Source organism: Amia ocellicauda, chromosome 1, assembly GCF_036373705.1.
Source record: "Amia ocellicauda isolate fAmiCal2 chromosome 1, fAmiCal2.hap1, whole genome shotgun sequence".
Taxonomy (NCBI): domain Eukaryota; kingdom Metazoa; phylum Chordata; class Actinopteri; order Amiiformes; family Amiidae; genus Amia; species Amia ocellicauda.
The window spans coordinates 14,003,037-14,023,027 of NC_089850.1; the positions used below are offsets into that span (position 1 = coordinate 14,003,037).

The 19,991-nt window shown below is 40.1% G+C and overlaps 1 protein-coding gene across 1 annotated transcript in view; it reads right to left on the minus strand.

The window, feature by feature from the left end:
* Nucleotides 1-12,029: 12,029 nt before the first annotated feature.
* Nucleotides 12,030-19,991, minus strand: part of rngtt (RNA guanylyltransferase and 5'-phosphatase) — a 112,518-nt gene continuing 104,556 nt past the window's right edge. The window contains exons 15-16 of the mRNA XM_066688615.1: nucleotides 13,676-13,799; nucleotides 12,030-13,193 (exon numbers count right to left, since the gene is read on the minus strand). Coding sequence (XP_066544712.1) covers nucleotides 13,027-13,193; nucleotides 13,676-13,799 — 291 coding nt within the window. The 3' untranslated portion in view covers nucleotides 12,030-13,026. The remainder of the gene's footprint in view (nucleotides 13,194-13,675; nucleotides 13,800-19,991) is intronic.

Sequence of the window (19,991 nt, forward strand, 5' to 3'; positions counted from 1 at the left end):
TCAACTGCTCTTTTCTTTTAGTAATTGCTTTATTTGTTTGGTTCCACATACAAAGATGCACCTGAAATGTTCTTTAATGGGGAGAGAAGGGTCGCTTCTACATTGTAGTTTGTTTAAAGGTTATAAACAAAGATAAATATCTTCAAAATCGAAATGAAAGCGATTAAAGAACAATGGAAGGAACGTATTGAGATGTTGATTGGGTAGCTGAAGTATGAGAGCTGTGTGGCTGATCAGCTCTCAACTTGGCTGCTGATTACTATCAGTGCCACAGGGTGGAAATAAATCGACTTAAGAGTGAGAGTCTGGGAGCAGACAGGTGTTTCCAGACACAGATTCACAAGACAAGCTGATGTCCAATGCATTACTCTGTTCTTGCCTGAAGCTACAAATTCAATCGCTTTTCATGTGCAAGATAATAAGTCATGGGATAGTTTAAGAGATGACTCGAGTGATTTGTACTTGTATTAGCTGGAGCTGGTGTCATGTCAGACAGCACAGAGTTATAAGAGTTTCTTTTCATTGGAAGTGATAGTCATTGTTTGGTGGTGGTTGATCTATTGAAGTTAGGAGATGGGAGTGCTGACCTTTGATTGCAATTTAAAGAAGGGTACACTGGGCTCCACCAAACTGCACCGAATCAAGAACTGCAACCAGCTACTGTTTTTATGCAGACCTGGTCTCCAACCTGTCTGCAAGCGAGGGCTACTCCTGGCTCTTGTGTTGAATGCAGAGTCCAGTCTGTCCTCGGGAGAGTTCGTGCGTTTTCCTCTTCACCAGATAGGGAAAGGGAAAACCTGTGTGGGAACAAATATTCTCTCTGAGCCACAGGAGCCACTTATTAAGGAATAGGATTACGCTCGTTCCTTCAATGTACAACAGCTTCCGGACACAATGGTGAAAATTGAGAGGTTGATCGGTAGAATTCAACCACTTTCAAGAAGGTGTTTATCTGGGGCTGTGAAATCAGTGTTTGCCTCACCTCGAAGGCTACATGGGTTCATTCAGTTAATCTATTTTGGCTCACAAAACACACCTTTCAATACATACAGAGCATAAATAATTTTTCTTAATGGTTTGTTGAGTTGTAATCTTACCTATATTCCTCACTATTAAGATTCACTCCAGTGTGGCAGTTCTGGTTCTGCTCAAATAAACATTTTTAAAAATGTTGACAAAACAGCCGATTTCCTTTCCCTTCATCTTTTTCGAATAATAATCTGGTGAGGGTGGTGCGCTGTCTCTCTCGCTTCAGAAGTTCATTTAGAATAGCTAGGGGACATTTTCCTAGACTGTTAAATATTAAATCACCTTAGAAACTAATACGTATGGTGGGGAATTGGTTTAGAGGATCCTCTTTGATGTGACTAGGAGCAATATTTTTCAGGGATGTTCAGAAACGTACAGTAACCTTGCTGGGCTGCAAACAGAACCTTGTGGATGGAAATCAGCTGCACATTTTGCTGTATGTGTTTCTATACATCTTTTTTCATGAGGAATGAGGAATGAGGAATTTATCATTTAGTCTTTAGTATTTATAAATGCAACAGGGCTGGAGGTTGTGTTGCTTGTATAACCTGTAAGTTGCCCTGGATAAGGGTGTCTGCCAATAAATAAATAATAATAATAATAATAATAATAATAATAATAATAATAATAATAATAATAATAATAATGATGATAAAAAGATTGAAAAACCGCCCGACAGCAACATACCCCAGCCCCAGTGCTTCACAGTGGATATGATGTTATTCTCAACACAAGCTGCACTTTACTGTTCTAAATATGCTCCTAGTCTATCTTAAAAAAAACGTTTACATTTGCCAAAAAGCATCATAATTTTTTGGCAATATATTTACAGCTCTCGTCTAGCTATAGTGGGTTTAAGCACATTAAAAAATGCTTTAGGGATGGTTGTCTATAGTGTAATTCACACCTGTATCTGTACTAATTGCTAACCTATTAAGCATTGTTAAGACAGCTATGGAAAAGCAGCAATTGAAAGCATTTGGCAACAGAGCAAACAGAGTTCCCTTCGCAAAATTTCTTCATAGCAGTACATTTTAGGAAGGACATTTCTGAAAGCAATGATGGAGTTCAAAAACAACAAGGATCTTTAAAGATCAGAAAGAGAGAAAAATTAAATAAAGGGTTCCATAAGTTGAAGTAATTAAAGAGGTAGAACAATAACAAGATGCCCATGGGGTGTAAAAGTGTGTAAGGATAAAATAAACTTGTTTTTTCTAATTTTTTGCTTTTTTTCATACACATATCTCTCTGTAGTGTTAAGAGAGAGAGGGAGGGAGGGAGAGATGTTTTCGGGGGCGTGGGTTAAAATGCTTTGCTGTGCCCCGCTCCCTGCATGTGACACAACACCAGCAGAGTTCAGGCAGAGAGAGTGCCAAGTCTTCATTGGCACTTCAGCAGGGCTGCCAGTATTTTAATATTTAATCATTCAGAGCAGAGCTACGGAAAGCAATAAATATAAAGATCTTTATGCAAATAAGGACTTAGAGTTTTTCAAGAAATACTGCTCAGTTGACCTTTAAGACTGTTGTTTCCAATGCTCCACAAAGCTACAGAGATGATCTTTACTGGGGGAGAATACAATTGTGATGATTCAAAGTTCAGTAATGTTCTTGAAAATGTACATGTCAATTCCTATTAAGTTTAAGGCTCCCAAAATAATTTTAGTTTGAAAGATTTAATCAACAGACAATTTGTCAGAAGCTTTGCTGTTGCCTCAGGAACCAAGAGGAAATCATTATGGATATTAAGTAAAACAATAGTGTAAAAAGCTCATGTCAATTACTGACGCCGAACTGGTGCCCAGAGCAACCCGTGTCCCTGCGTGACATGGGTCTGCAACTCTGCTGCAAATGTGTTTGACACATTTTGAAGACGCCTTTGAGCACCTTGAGAGACAGGAGAAACAACGCAGGTAACTGAAACACATTAAAAAGAAAAAAAAGATAAGGAGTTTATTTTTACTACAGCTGTATTATTAATTAGATGTATTGGCTACAGGCTGCTCTGCTTAGAAAGATAACTATGGCTATTAAAGTCCTGAAAGACTGCCCTTTCAGTAATGCGCCTGTGTCATGTTCAAAAAGAAAATGGTGTAAAACAATAGCAGTACATTGTTTTTATAACTTCTTGTGAAACCTCAAATTGAATTAATGATCAATACTGTGGTAATTACCAGACATTTCCTGCCCCTCAAAAAACATGCTTTAAAATAGAAATAAAGCTCTTAAACAGGACTCGTGTCACTGTTTCCAACACTGCACATTTTGCATCACTTATTCGTGTAATGGATGTGGTGATTAATTCGTTCTCTGTGGGACTGGTGTGGTCTGAATGGATGAGCTATCAGAGAGGGAATGGCGCCAATCATACATCCAAGTGTGTCCTTGGGATTTAGACTCCATAACCCCACTTCAACAATCCCACTTTCCATGGATCCCAGAGCGACTTTAACTCCAACATGGGCAGGAGATGATTTTTTATTTTAATTTCCTTTTCGGTCCTGAGGCACAAGTGCTTCACACTGGGACTTCCTCATCACTTTGTCTTCTGGCACGTGGGCTCCCAGGGTCTGGTCATTTTGGGCAGACCCCCATTCATTAACCAGGTATTACAGGCTCATAAAGCAAAAACAATAAAGCCAAACCCGATGAATAAAGCTCGGTATTATAAAATGAATGCGGTTTGCAGTCTTTGGGGAGGACTCCCAAGCACCAATACATATGCAAAGGCCAGGAGGAAGAGAGCGAAGATTGACCCTGCAATGCTTTACCTGTCAGTTTAATAATATCAGGAGGAGACCGGGAATCCAGCAGGAATATGAAAAGGCCCACAGCTCAGCACAGTTTTCTTTTTTTTCCCCCATCTTATTGAGAGCGCCAGTATTTCAATAAATCACGAAGCACAGGAAGCCAGATGCACATTAAATATTACCCACAGCTGAAAGGCAGCACAGATGGGTCCGCCTTTGCAATGTAACCCCCTGCAAACTGGAGTGATAATGAGCAGAGTCTCGGGGGAGAGCCGCGAGAGCCGACTGCACTGGCAGGAGAGCCTGGCGTTGTCATCTTACTCACGCTCACCACGGGGCGGCCGACCCAGAGCGGCACTCCTTTGCACCTGCAGCGTCTCACCTGGCCGCCTCCTCACACAAATCTTTCTATCATTAAGAGCTTCATCATTAGCATCACATATATATTAATACATCATCTACAGTGAGGGAAACAAGTATTTGATCCCCTGCCGATTATGTAAGTTTGCCCACTGACAAAGAAATGATCAGTCTATAATTTTAATGGTAGGTGTATTTTAACAGTGAGAGACAGAATAACCACAAAAAAATCCAGAAAAACGCATTTCAAAAAAGTTATAAATTGATTTGCATGTTAATGAGGGAAATAAGTATTTGACCCCTTCGACTTAGTACTTGGTGGCAAAACCCTTGTTGGCAATCACAGAGGTCAGACGTTTCTTGTAGTTGGCCACCAGGTTTGCACACATCTCAGGAGGGATTTTGTCCCACTCCTTTTGCAGATCCTCTCCAAGTCATTAAGGTTTCGAGGCTGACGTTTGGCAACTCGAACCTTCAGCTCCCTCCACTGATTTTCTATGGGATTAAGGTCTGGAGACTGGCTAGGCCACTCCAGGACCTTAATGTGCTTCTTCTTGAGCCACTCCTTTGTTGCCTTGGCTGTGTGTTTTGGGTCATTGTCATGCTGGAATACCCATCCACGACCCATTTTCAATGCCCTGGCTGAGGGAAGGAGGTTCTCACCCAAGATTTGACGGTACATGGCCCCGTCCATCGTCCCTTTGATGCGGTGCAGTTGTCCTGTCCCCTTAGCAGAAAAACACCCCCAAAGCATAATGTTTCCACCTCCATGTTTGACGGTGGGGATGGTGTTCTTGGGGTCATTCCTCCTCCTCCAAACATGGCGAGTTGAGTTGATGCCAAAGAGCTCGATTTTGGTCTCATCTGACCACAACACTTTCACCCAGTTCTCCTCTGAACCATTCAGATGTTCATTGGCAAACTTCAGACAGGCCTGTACATGTGCTTTCTTGAGCAGGGGGCCTTGCGGGCGCTGCAGGATTTCAGTCCTTCACGGCGTAGTGTGTTACCAATTGTTTTCTTGGTGACTATGGTCCCAGCTGCCTTGAGATCATTAACAAGATCCTCCCGTGTAGTTCTGGGCTGATTCCTCACCGTTCTCATGATCATTGAAACTCCACGAGGTGAGATCTTGCTTGGAGCCCCAGACCGAGGGAGACTGACAGTTATTTTGTGTTTCTTCCATTTGCGAATAATCGCACCAACTGTTGTCACCTTCTCACCAAGCTGCTTGGCGATGGTCTTGTAGCCCATTCCAGCCTTGTGTAGGTCTACAATCTTGTCCCTGACATCCTTGGACAGCTCTTTGGTCTTGGCCATGGTGGAGAGTTTGGAATCTGATTGATTGATTGCTTCTGTGGACAGGTGTCTTTTATACAGGTAACGAGCTGAGATTAGGAGCACTCCCTTTAAGAGAGTGCTCCTAATCTCAGCTCGTTACCTGTATAAAAGACACCTGGGAGCCAGAAATCTTGCTGATTGATAATTAACATGCAAATCAATGTATAACTTTTCTGAAATGCGTTTTTCTGGATTTTTTTGTTGTTATTCTGTCTCTCACTGTTAAAATACACCTACCATTAAAATTATAGACTGATCATTTCTTTGTCAGTGGGCAAACGTACAAAATCAGCAGGGGATCAAATACTTTTTTCCCTCACTGTATCTATCTATATAAACACATACATACAAAATACCTGCAGGATCTGTTATTCTGGTTGCTCTGTTCTGTATTCCCCACCATTCCAGTGGGCCAAACAGCTGCCCAGATGTTTTACTGCAAGAGAGATCATAATGAGCAAAGAATATCCAAGATGAATGTGTAGGGGGTCATCATCCAATGAAAGCTCCTGGTGTTTCAGAAAATATATGGTGGAAAATCAGCGTAAGGTGCAGAAGGATGTTTTAAACGGACTCGGGCCTTCTACTGATGTGTCGCTGCCTCTCCGGTGGTGTAGAGCCCTGAGGTCATTCATTTATTCACCCTCCTTTCTAGCCTTAATGCTCTGTGCAAAGCTCTCTCCTTTCAGCTTCGCCGCAGCTCCACAGACTCACCTTCTGACCTCAACACAGGCCTCTGCTCCCGTATTTCAAGTACGCTTTTGATTCGCGGCGATCAAATCTCTCTTCCTTAGAACAAGGATCCGGGTTACTCTTCTGAAGCATGTCTACTAGCAGAGCCATGCACAAAAAAATGCAGCATAGAAATGTTTTACTTCTATCAACATGTGCCTCCCATCTGACTGATTTCCTAATTGCTCTATTGTTCCAATTATCAACATCACTTCTTCCCATCAACTTTGCTTTTCAATGCAAGGAGTTGATTTAACTGACAGATTTACAACTTTGCAAAGCAACTGGAAGCTCAGTCCTGCTGTCCTGACAGTGCTTCCCCACGAATACGTGCTGAATACGGAAGGAGACTGAAATCTTGGAAGTTGTGTTCTGTAAACATCAAACAGGCATGCGGATCATATGGCCTCTAGTTGTGACTAAAGCTGTGATTATCTTCCAAAGTGTGCCAGCAGCTGTTGAGTTAGAGCCGGCTGTTGTCACTTGTCTTTAATTTTTCCTCTTCTTTTAACGTGTGTGTGTGTGTGAGTTACTTCCTGTTCATTTAGCAATATTATACTCTCATACAGTGAAATAGTTGACATTTAAAAGACATCAGCTTGTGTGTATTCATGAGCAAGTTAAAATATGTATATTGGAAAAAACATTATTTACATATGAGAATACCTGAAATAGTGTTCCAACCATTTTCTTCCCATAATATAGTAATTCATAATATACTAATCCATCCAAGAATTTTTAAAACAATGACTTTTGCTTTAGAACAGAACATGCTCAGGAAAATATAAAATGATCAGTATATTTATAATTATAGATCTGTGATTAATTTATTTTCACACCTGCACCCCTTCATTTAATCCACTTTAAAAGGGGTATTAATACATTCAGAGGCACTGATTTATATGTACGTAGTAGCACATGATGTCTGGAAGGGAAAGTTGATCGTGTTTTCATATTGCATGACCTGCAGACCTCATAACTCATTGTGGGTTGAAGCAGAGCAATGTCTTATATGTTTGTGGAATTCTCCAAACCCTACTGTTATTTTACGGTTACATTTAGAAATGCTACAAAAGTGTCCTCTGAGAATTGCAGAACACTGACTAATCTAAGTACTAGAACATTTTTCGTGTGGAAAAAACAGTTTATTATAGAAGCTTTTGAAACATGTAAAAACAAACTACAAACATGCTAATACACTAAAATATTGAAGTTTTCAACACATTAAAAGAATGGGCATGCTTTCCTCATCACTTCCGAGCAAATAACAGATGAACACTGTCTCACTATTTTATTAAATGCCTTTAGGCTCTGATATCGATCTTATGCAGAAACCATAAACCTTGTTAAACATGTGATTTAATGGCAGAACTCAGATGAAGTGCATCAGGTATTCATGTGTTATTGCTGTGGTTTTCATACATCAATTCATTGAGAGTTGACGCCTACGATTTTGAAGTGTAACCCAAAGAGAGGTGTCATTTCCGAGGTATTCACTGGCCTTTCATGCCAGTACGGATGCTCATCATTTTAAAGTGTGTCGTAGGGGGCTTTCACCTCCTCTCAGTATTGACCAAACCTGCTCCCCACCTTCTGCTTCTAAGGAGGTTACAAAACAAACATTTGTTCCTTTAATGATTGTTTTCATACTGGTAAGCTCACATCCCTCGCCTTATTAAAGAGCAATATTTCTCTAAATCCGCTCCATGTCAGAGTTCATTCGGCTCATGCTGCATCGATGGACGCACGGGGGGTTGCATATTAGAAGAAACCTCTACAAAGGTGAAGCATCCAGCTCCTGCATTTTTCTCACCAGTTCTGTATCTGATCAATAAACCCCGTGGGGCGGTGAAGACAGCAGCACGTTGAGGAGGCAGGAGGACGGAGGGCTGCGGCCACAGGAGGAAGAAAACCCAAAAGTGCATCTCTGACTGTAGGCCTGACTGTACAGCCTCACTTTCTCCCAGCTCTCTAACTCTACCACTTGGGTGAGGGACTATATATGAAGGACCATTATCTTTATCTTTCTCCCTCTCTCTCTCTCTCTCTGTCTCTCGCTGAAAGGGTACCACCTGTCACGTTGCAGAGATGAACTAGTCATAAATCCCCTGAAGCACAGTCATGAAAACAGCCAATGACAGCTCCAGCCCTTAACTTCCCCCATTAGAGGCAGGTAATGCAATACTACATTTTCACAGCTTCGGCAAGCAGGTCTGCATGGGAGCAAAATTCTCCCTCACACTGCTGCTGCTGCTGTTGTTTTAGACGTGCCTCGGACGGAGAAAGCTGTTTTTAAGGGATTATCATGAGGGAAGGAAGAAATAACTACTAGAAAATACTAAATGGTACAGCAGAACCAGTTCCATGTTGGTGGGGGGTGCAGTCGGGCACAGGGGCGAGACAGGGCACACCCCAGACTAGAGGCATGTCCATCACAAGCAACACACACACACACACACACGGCAATTTAGAATACCCACTCAACCTAAGAACCATGTATTGGAGATGTACAATATTTGCATTTCCCTGAGAAAAACACCCACACAAATGTCAATTTAAATTCGTTGCATCTCAGTTCTGATTGCTGACTCGAGTGCATATACACCCCATGGATTTGCACATCTCCCGTAATCAACATCCTTCCTAGCTTCCTCCCTTTAAGAAAAAAAAATACTCTTGCATGATTCAGACAAAACAACGATCGGTGTGGAAAAGCTAGATTAAAATCGCCCGCCACACGTATTTGAATGAGGGTGCCAGATAACGGTTAGGGTTTTCAGGCCCCTAATCGGCTATCACAGGGCGTGTCGTGATGGGTGTTGAAGCAAATGCTAACCCTGAGACTTGTTGATGAAGTGCGTTCAGGGTCAGACGCCAATTTCCATTCATTCTGAGAACAGTCCTTGCAGTCAATATACAAATGTGCTCATTACATTTTCATAAATCGCCCCCAATTCCTGCATTTTTTTCACACCCTTCCAGACAATTCGCGGGCCCTGCAGGTGGGCGCTCCGCAGTCTGGGAAGGGCTGACAGCATTCCTCATCTTAAACAGAAGAGGATTCCCCAAGTAGCAAATCTAATTTCAAAGGCCCTGTGGACTGAATAATGATTGCATTCGCAGCACCGGTGTCTTCTTCCATACAAAGTTCATTTTCTTTTTTTTTTGGCTTCGAAATACAAACCCCACTGGCATCATCGTTGTCTCACATATAGAGAACTTATGCAAAAGCGAAAACGTAATCCAAACGAACACCATATATTCCCAGATATTGAACAGTTAATATATATACAGCTCTGGAACCAATTAAGAGACCACTGCAAATGTTTCTTAAATCGGCATCTCTACATGTATGGCAGCCGTTCCATTCCAGTCATGTTTTTATTTGGAATTTGGGAGAAATGTTGTCAGTAGTTTATAGAATAAAATAAAAATATTCATTTTACCCAAACACATACCTATAAATAGTGAAACTGATAATTTTGTAGTGGTCTCCATTTTTTCCTGACCTACGGTGTATATATATATATATATATATATATATGTGTGTGTGTGTATGTGAATAAAACCGACCCATAAAGTACCGGTCTTATCAATAGTACCAATCCAATGGAGGCAGAAAACAACAACAGTTATTGAAAGCATTATAAGTTGATAAAACTATTTACTTTTGCTGCATGTCTTTTCTGATACACTTTCCTTTGTTTGCATAGTTCACTTTTTTATTCTCGTTGTCATTTGTGGTTTGAGGTCCATTATGTGAAATATTGACTTCGCTTCCAACGTCCCTCACAGAACACACTGTGGATATCTGCTCTTATATCTGATCTCCTTCCTTGTAGCCATGGTGACTCACCATACAATCATATAAGGGAAAACAGTTTCATCAGAGTAACTGAAGTCAAGTAATAGGTTTCCACTTGAAATTTCTCTTGAAGCTGCCGATAAACCTTTGTATACAAAAAAACCCGCAGAAAATTCACGCTTACAGATTTGATTTTAGTTTCATTCTGTCAAGTTTGTTTGATTTTGAAGGACGGTGTAGTCCCCACTCAGCAGCCTATACCTGAGTATTACATTTCTTCCTTCACACTAATCAGATTAAAAGATGTGCCCTTCCTCTATATTTCCTGTTAAGATAGGAAGCTGATCAGCTGTGTTGTGCGGGAGTTTGGACTTTGAAATTGTCAGTGAAAGAAGCAGAAATACATTATCTTTGTAAATGAGACGCATTTATGTTGGTCTGATCAGCATAATGACTTTCAGGTGCAAATTTGTCTCCAGACATGAATTGATCGAATAGTGTTCAGAGTTTTTTGTGTGCTTTTTTAATTGAACAGACACAAACACATGAAGAAATCAAGAAGCTTTACTGAGAGAAGGCACTGTGTTAGTGAACATATGAAACACTCTGAGCATATGCTTAATATTGGGGTTAAAACCTGAAAATCCGAAGCAAGACATCTAATAGGGATAATCTAATGACGTGATAGACTGACAGGCTAATTTAAACATTTTCTCACAGTCCCTAGTTACTTATGAACTAGGAGCAACAATGCCAAGTAGGGCAGACAGGCAGACACTTCACATTGACGGCAAAACATCATTAGGGCTCGAGGGTCCGAACTACCAGACATTTGAAAATTATAGATCCTGACAAATGCCCTAAACCAACTGTGGTTTAATATCAACATTGATTGATTCCGTAAACCAGTGCAAGCCATTTTCTTTACTTTATTTTTTCCACCCCCCACTTGCTGACAACAAAAGACTGCAACTCATGTCAGCTGGATTTCCACGAAGTCTAGGAAACAAAACAACTCTGATTTAAAGACAAAACCAAAGCCCTCAGAAATGAGCATCACTGTCCCTAAATAGTGAGCCGTCAAATACCATGGCAGTTCATCCAGCTGTTGCTTAAATACATTAGACACTAACACTTAGACATCTAGAGGGTTGAAAGAGTTTTGTAGAATATATCGGAGAAAAACATGTTTGCAGTGTAAACCACACATACGCACAAACTCACGCAGATTTTTCCAGAAATACTTTAGGGTCCCATGGTTGCCCTGCTCAAGTTTCAGTGTCTCCCCCTGTTGTGACCTCCTAACCAGATCCTTTTGACCTTGTCCGCAGGGATCAGGGAAACAACATGGACCAAACGGGCCCTGCTTTGCTCAGAGGGCATTCGTTCCCCCCCGAAAATTCACCTGGTGATGTAATTGAGTGTGGGGACAAGCTGGGGATTCTACAACAAGGGATTTTTTCTTATTAGTCATCTGACTGTGCCCTGACATTTCTCTTATCATTGTTTCAGCCTTACTGTGATACAGCTTTTAATCTGAGGGTGCACATATGTATTATCTTTCCATTATAGTGGAAAATAGCTGCTCTTTTCAGTTAGGTGGAAGTTGTAGGGTGGCAGTGGTGCGCACTGGCCTGTGTGCAGGTGCTGTACGGGTGAAGGAGATATCAAGCAGCCTGGGAACTTCAAATGTCATTGTCACAGAAATAGCCGTGGTTTTTATTTTCCTTTCTTACAGAAATCTACTCCAACAACGGAAAATGCCCTTTTGTGAGGGAAATTCCCAACACTGGTTATTTCTGGTTTCAGCACGGACCCCCAAGGGACAGATGAGACCATAAACAACCTCGCTCAGGATTTCAGCAACTTTACGGAAAATAAACGTCTACTTTTATCACTGGTAGATCTGCGAAATGGTAGATAAACAAATGGCTGAAGAAACAGACCAGGCAGAGTAAAAAACAGCCCTGTTTCAACCCAAACCTCAATATGCACAGACGGCACAAATAGAAATCAACTCGAAACATGTTCATTTAATGTTTCACATCAAACAACAAAAGCAGTAAAACATATTTTTAAAAAAATAAGTGGAATCAAAACCAGACCACCAGTTTCCATGTACAATTATGAGATATTGCATATGGCAGTTTCTTAAAAGCTGCTGATACAAAATAATAATTAAAAAAAAAAAAAAAAAAAAAAAACCTAGCCAACAAACAAATAATAATAAAAAAAAAAAGACATGAGTTGGAAGAGTGTCAACTACTCAACACACTTCCCTAAAGTACAAGGGTTCTTCATTATCATTAGACTGGAAAAAAATATCCATTGTAAAGATAAACAATATTCTTCCTCAGGAGCATTCACAAATAATTATAAAGTTAAAAACAATGCAATAAGCCCAATAAATACCAAGTGAGCAATTCCATCTGTCGGGAAAAAAAAAAAAAAAAAAAAAGATTTATGACTGACTCACACATTTTAATTAAACAGGTTTGCTAGGTTTGTTTTCCTGAAATGACTGAAAAGCCCAGCGTCATAATCGGCCTACTCTGTTCTCGACAAAACTGACAACTTCCTGGCTGTTGGACACCAACACAGAAAGGGTGCGAGTCAGGATGTGCAGGATCTCTGTCTCTTGTGGAGGGGCTGCTAGTGCTCGTTAATGGGGAAGACAGTGAAATTAATCTAATCAGGTGGATTCATAAACCAACCATGTAGCAAAACAAACAAACAAACAAAAACACGAGTGAAATCAAAAGGAATTGCTAACAGAATATTTTGTGTGCATTACTGAAGTCAATTTATTTCTTTAAATAGTAACTAGAGCCCTAGAAGGCAGGTATTCAAACTGTCCGGTAGTATTATTATTACTGAAGATTTGTTTTCCAGGTACAGGGGCACGGTGGGGCTGAAATACTACTTATATCTCATAGGGGAACTCAGTGCAGGTGAGCTAACCCCTTTACTGCAGCATTGTCCATGACGGGGGGGACCCCCATGTCAGGAGCTATGGGATAGCCCGGTTGGGTCTCTTTGGAGGAGGGGGTGGCATGAGCTCGGAGTCTGGGTCTGGGGGGCGCTTCCTCGTCTGTCCTTGGGCCCCCAGGGAACACCTGTCGATGAACTCCAGCAGAATCTCCTTCGTGACCGGGTTCTGAATGCTCTGGCAAACCGCTGGATGATGAAAGTGAGGGGGGGAGGGATTACAATAATATATGAACCTCCTATTTATAGTCCCCAGCAAAAAAATAATTTCATGCTCAGGTAATCTGGTAAAAAGGCTTTATTCTGAAGTATGCCAACAAGCTTAAATCAAATCAGAATTTCACACTGTGCAGACTGCTTAATTTGACTCTTTAATAGACAGAGTGAAAAAAGTAGGTCAACTGTACACAACTTTAAACAAGAAAAAGATTTAAGGCATGTAAATAATTCAAGAAACATGTTAACATTCCTAAGGTAAGTAAGTTAGAACAATTCTGTGGAGAAAGAGCAACAAGGCAATGTAAGAGTATTGCACTTGTCCCACTGTGTCACTGCTGTATCCCTGTATCATAGGGCACCGATACGCCAAGCACAAGCTCAGATTAACATCTCGTATCAATTTCATGTATTTGCAAAAATTAAGAGAAATGCAGTGCGCTTTAAACACTTACCCATTGCCGTTTCATAGGAATTTGGGAAGCTCTTGTCGATTCGTTGTCGCATGAAGACCCAGGTGTTGTTTACAAAGGTGCATTCGATTATTTTGTTGTCATATTGTTTCAGGTCTTTTGTCACCTGTCGCCGGGAGAAGCAAAATATAGAAAATAAAAACTTGAGTTAGCAAACAACCACAGATTATACGTACCCTATCCAAACGGGGGCGTTGACCCAGGATTCATTTTTGGTTTTTTGTGGTTGTCCAGGAAAATACATGCAAACTATTTGCTTATTGATCTAGATTTCAGCAACTGTTAATTAAAATTCCATCCTCACATGTAATCCTTATTTTCTACTTAAGCACTGGGGATGAGTGAGGGGAAATTAAATACCGGTGACACCCTGGCAGTGAACTTTCCAACTGCTGTCAACATCTCAGCCAAAGAAACAAGTGAAGGATAATCCGTTAGATTTAGCAAGAGATTTATGCGCTAACACCTTGAGGAGGGCTGAGGAAGGTAATAAGTCACGACAACTCGTATCTGGTTAACATTCTACGAAATTACTACTGAAAAATAAATACATTATACATAATGTGACTTTGCACTAATTTATTATTTTGGGATAATATTTTGCCGCCATGAAGAAACTAAAGCTTCTATGGTGGGAATGCCTCTTTTTAAAAACAAATTAGTTGAAATAAGTTGAAATAGACTTCAGTGTGCCTGACTGACACCCCTTACTACTACTGGTGTCAACCATTTAAATACACATGACAACAGGTGTATGCTGGGAACCTGTGAGGTTTTCTATTCTTTTCCAAAGTGAAGCTTTTCTCCAAAGTGGACTTACAGAAAGAAACAAACACTCCCTCACAGCAACACAAATGTATACACATGAATGTCCCGGAAGAACAGAACATGTATCTTTTTGTAAAGTAACTCAATTTGATATCAAATATCATATGTCCTTAACTCTAGAATAGCTTACAACGGATACATTTAGCTATGCCTCTTATTACCTTACAAATATTACCATATAAATGTTATACATTTAAATGTATTACATGTGCATATTTTAATTAACTCAGATTTCAGATTTCTTTCGAATTTTAAATTTCAATTTAATAACAAAAAAAAAAAAATCTCGAAAGATGAAAACATCTGAGGCTCAGCAGGGGGAAAAAAATATTGTATTGACCTTCAAAGAAGAATAAAAGTTAGATAAAGGTATAAAATAAATATAAAAGGTAGAGCGTTTCTGCAATGTAGAGGGAATTGATTCAGACCAACACGTTTCGTGAAGATCTTTACATTCCACCACCACCGTTTCTGAAGGTTGATCAACTACATGAAATTAAGGATCACAAACATCATCCGTGCTCACATTACCGGGTTCAGCCTTGTAACATTTGCTCAGTAGGAGACTGTAAATAGATGAGAAAATGGCTCCCTGACTCAAGCAATTAATCAGAATGATTACACGCGGCACGCTGATGTCATGTCAATAACTCCTCTGAGATCATAAAGGCTAGTGCATCTGCCTGCTGCCCATGAGGAGCAGGGCTTCAGCACAATCGCCGGGTCTAGTACACTGACAGATTGCATTAAGAAATACATACATATGGAGTGACTTATAGCGCTGCACTTTCTGTTGCGCACATTCTGTTTCTTGGCATTTGCATTGCAAGCAGACGTAACAGCAACCAGTTAACGACACTGCCGTCACTAGGAACATTATCGCCCAACTTTGCCCTGTCCTACACCCCCCCATCCCACCTGACACACTGCGATGATGGAGTAGAAAACTGAAGATGATTGATGATTCCCCTTCTCCTCATAAATACCATCAAAATTAGTCATTTTGGGGGGGGGGGGGGGCATTCTTCTGCTTACTCCGGTCTCCTCATCTACGCAAGGCACTAAAACTAGACTACAGCACTCATTGTTTTCCCAACTCTCAGACAAGGGAAGACAGAGTCCAAGTTCAGGCCATGTCTCCTTGTTATTGGTGGCAATAAATCACCGCCCAATAATTCAATACTTTTTATGATAAAGAATATTGTTTGAGTTTGTTGCATCTAGTGACATTAAAGCCAATAAATCAAGACATTAAATCAAGTAAAGAATCTCAAACCAGTAGAGTCAAGCTGTCAGTTTTAAAGACCATATTTGAAAGGGTCTTTGTCATTACCTTATTTTGAGTCCACTGCAGTGAAAATGCACATAATGCACACATTCCCCCCACCTCCCCACACAACCCCCTATTCAGTAAAACATGCCCCAAAAATGTAATGGAATTAAAAGTGATGAGATGATTGGTACTCTGTCCTGCATTAAATATATTCAGCGATACCTAATATAGTCGAAGGCTCAGCTGTAAAATAAAATTCAACTAAAACTTCAGCTCGGCATAAACATACAAAATTACCCAGAGCTACCGTTTATTATAAAAATCCACAACTATTTATTTTAATGAGATCAATCATTTATATTCAGCACTACATAGTCTGCATATATTTCCAGTGGAGATGTAAACCGTCTAGACACTGAGTCAATACAATTACACTTTTTTTGTTATGAAATAATTTCAACAAATATTTTCCTCTATATTAAGGGTATTACTAATTGCATATTTAGATGATTTTTGAAAGACTTTGTGACACATCTAGCATTTAACTGATAATTCTGTCTTCTGTATTTATAGACAGCTATTTCAATTTCCTTGTTGATTTTTTAATGTAGCATTTGTGCAGCATTGTGATTGCGTCCTTAGCTCTGGCGTGGCCATTTCGCATTTTGTACGGCTTTTTAACAGCAGTTAACACTGTGAGGGAGCCGAATTCTCAGGTGTGCCATCGATGCTTCCTTATGGAACAGAAGCAACATTTTATTACTCTCAGCAGATGGTGCAAAACCCCACACAGGAATGGCACAGCAGGAGAGATTGGAGAGAGTAGCGGTGGCCGGTGTGGAAGCCCGATTTTGGCTGGTCTGTGTCTGCAGGCAGTGGTGCCAGGACTGTACTACGCTTGGCACCGATGCCTCTGCAGTAAAACCCAAAGCCCCCATTGCTCCTGGAGAGATGGGCATCTGTGCTGATGAGCGTGAGGTGAGCGCGCTCCTGGAAAAGCCAGAGCCACACTGCTGAGAGAGAGAATAAATATATAATCTCGCAGGCATCACAGGAGAAATTTCTCCAAGCCGTACGCTGCCAAGAGTAAGCTTTAAAACTACAACTATAAAAGAGAATGATAAATGAAAGCCAGCAGGAGGTAGTCAATTAAGGACAGGCTAAGACTTACTTTGACAGTAGTTTGTGCCACCCATATTTTTATTGAATTAAAAACAATACTCTGGCAAAACAGGGATGCTGCAGAACAGTTTAGCTGACTATGAATATGAATGTCCGAGCAAACATCTCATTAAGACAACAGCTGTCCAGTCTAGGACTCCAATTACTATAACTATTACACTTTTTTTTTTTTTCCAAGACAAGAAAAACTACGAAGCAGAAGCATTACAAACCCTCCTGGAATTAGCTGTGAGCTTTTTAGCTCAGGTGGGTTAAGGTGGATCATCTGCACACAGTGATTGACAAATCCTGTTCAGCCACCTTTTGAACATCAATAGTATATATTTTCTCTAGTGTTTTTTTTAACCACATTAAAGCCTTGATTATGCATCCAGATATTGGAGAGCGGGGCAGACATTTTAAACAGGGAAGATCAGGGAGCCAGGCTGTTCCAGGAAATCACTTGGCAATGTGGCAATGCTGCAAGGCGCCCGCCTTCTAAATTCAATAGTCATTACTTTAAATTAGCCCAGTCAATGTTAGAAAAACTTTCCCCTGTTCCTTCCACATCGATATTGTATTCCACATGGCTGTGTCAGGATAGCTGGGAAGCTTGTGGTTGCCTATATGATTATAATATCTAACAGAGCAGTGGAATAAGGCTGCTTGTTCCAGGTGAAACAGACATACATGAACACAGGGCTGCACTAAAGCAGTGGCCGCCAGGTCTCCGCTGTGTGGAATGATATATTAGGAGCATTTACACCTTTCTAAGGGAGAACACAGTAGTTAAAGCTCAAAACAGAGATGTAGATATTAACGTATTATATAAATATAAGTAATATTGTATATTTCACTGTAAGAAACAACAACTGGAGCCCTATTCTCTTCCAGCAAAGTCCCCATTATTTCATTTCATTTCTGAGCAAAGTCCAGAAATGTTTTTCACCGCTTCAGTGCATTTTAATAAGTTTCTCAGATGCATAATGGAGAGACGCCATGCATTCTAGAAAACACGCCAGTGCTGTACCTGACTGGAATGCACACAGAAAATCAGCAACCTTCTCTTTTACATGAGTACAGCATTAGAAGTTATGATGCCAGATTTAAACCTTTAGTTTTCATGCGCCGCGTATTTGTGTGCTGAAATAAAAGTTCATTCCATGTCGACACCCTTTCATGTTAACGTAAGTGAGTTAATAATGTGAGAACAGGAATGATTTGAAACATAACAGCCAAACATTTCTTTCACAGTTTCCCTGGCATCTCATATACAATCAGCAACAACAACAAAGCCAGTCTTTGTCAGGCCTCTGAATTTGATACGGGATGATGCATTTAAACGGGCTTTGTTCACACGAGACCCATCACAAGCTTCAATTTCAAATGAACAGGGCAAATGAACTGCATTCGTCTGTCCGATCTCATTGCACTTAATCGTGTTACCACTTTTGAGATGTGATTTGATTCTATAGGGAGGCGAAGGAGCTTTAGGCCACTATGATTAGAGAAGTTTCTATTATGTTGTGATAAAAAAAAAAAAAAAAAAAGATTGAATAACCCGATGAGCTCGTCAGGGTTGAGGTATGCGTGGGAATTAAGAAAACAGGTCTGTTCGAACGTGAGCAGAACTATTATCTGTATCCAAAACCAGCCTAAAAAAACTCATTCAATGTTTATATTTTTGTAATAGAAGATAATTATTTCATGCATTATGACCATTTATTTTAATAAGCCCGATTTTAATATATATTTTTCTGTAATTTAGCAGGATGAACTTGCAGACTTTCGCTCCCAGGTTACATGTTGATATAAAATACATAAAATACATTTATTTTTTCTTCTCTATCTTTTTAAGTTCTTGGATTTCTTATCTTCCATTATCTGGTTTCTTACTTTTGGGTAAATACTGTGTTATATTTATTATGTGGTATTTTTGTAGCCTAAATCATAAGACACAGTAGCCAATAACTCGGGCCAAAATTACTTTTCAAAGCTAAAAAAATACGTTGGTTCATTACATTTTTAAGGCTTTTAGGAAAAAATCTCAAATAACTTTCTGTACAGCTGTGTCTTGATACTGTAAAAGCGGTTTATTGATTACTGATGAGTAATCTGTTTTGAGTCAAGTGCAGTTTTCCATATTAAGTGTTTACAGACGAGTTATGGAGAATATTGAAATGTGTTAATTGTATAGTAATTACAGCTTTTAATCTGAACTTGAATATTGATTTAACAAGCAATTAGTGTAATTGTCATATTAAATAAGTGTTATCTTATCCTGGATATGGAAAATTCAAGCCTTTGTGAGGCTCCATCTTTCCAGGAGAACGCACTGTTGCTGGGATAGAGAGAGCGCTGATAGGAAAACATCCAAGAATATAAAACAGTAAGGAAATGAAAAAACAATGACACGCTTTAGTATCAATTTGAGGAGAGTGCTTTACAGTAAATAAAGCTGGACTAAAATGACTAGTTTTATTATGAAAAAACACTAAACTCCAATGGCACCAGAGAGCAAAACGCTGTCAGGGCCGTGGATGGGAAGCTATTTACTTTCTTTCAAAACCAACTGAGGCAAAGCATGCTGTTATCGCTACACTAAGCTTGTTTAGCGCTCCATATATCCTTTAACACTTAACCAAGCCCTTCATGTATAATAAATGAAATCCTTTGTTTTAAAATGAGAACTGAAAGAAACCCTTTGAATGTCCTGCGAAAAACAATTTCAGAGACTTTCAGAGGCAGAATGATGTGGCTTTGACAGAAGAAGGGGCAGAACCGACACAGCGATGGAGCACACCTTCGGCTCCAGAGCCCCAGACCCGGGCCGCAGCTTAGGAGCAGCTCTGACAGACACTCAGGTAGCAGGTACTGACAGCCTCTTATCTGCTGCTGTCCGTCTGGCTCTGACAGAGACCTTCACTCAACTTACACTTCCCACCACGGCAGCTGTAGTCAAATATGTAGTTGGTCTATGCTGAAGTATACACATTCTTCTGTAATGCTTAGTAAAATAAATAATTTAAAGTAATA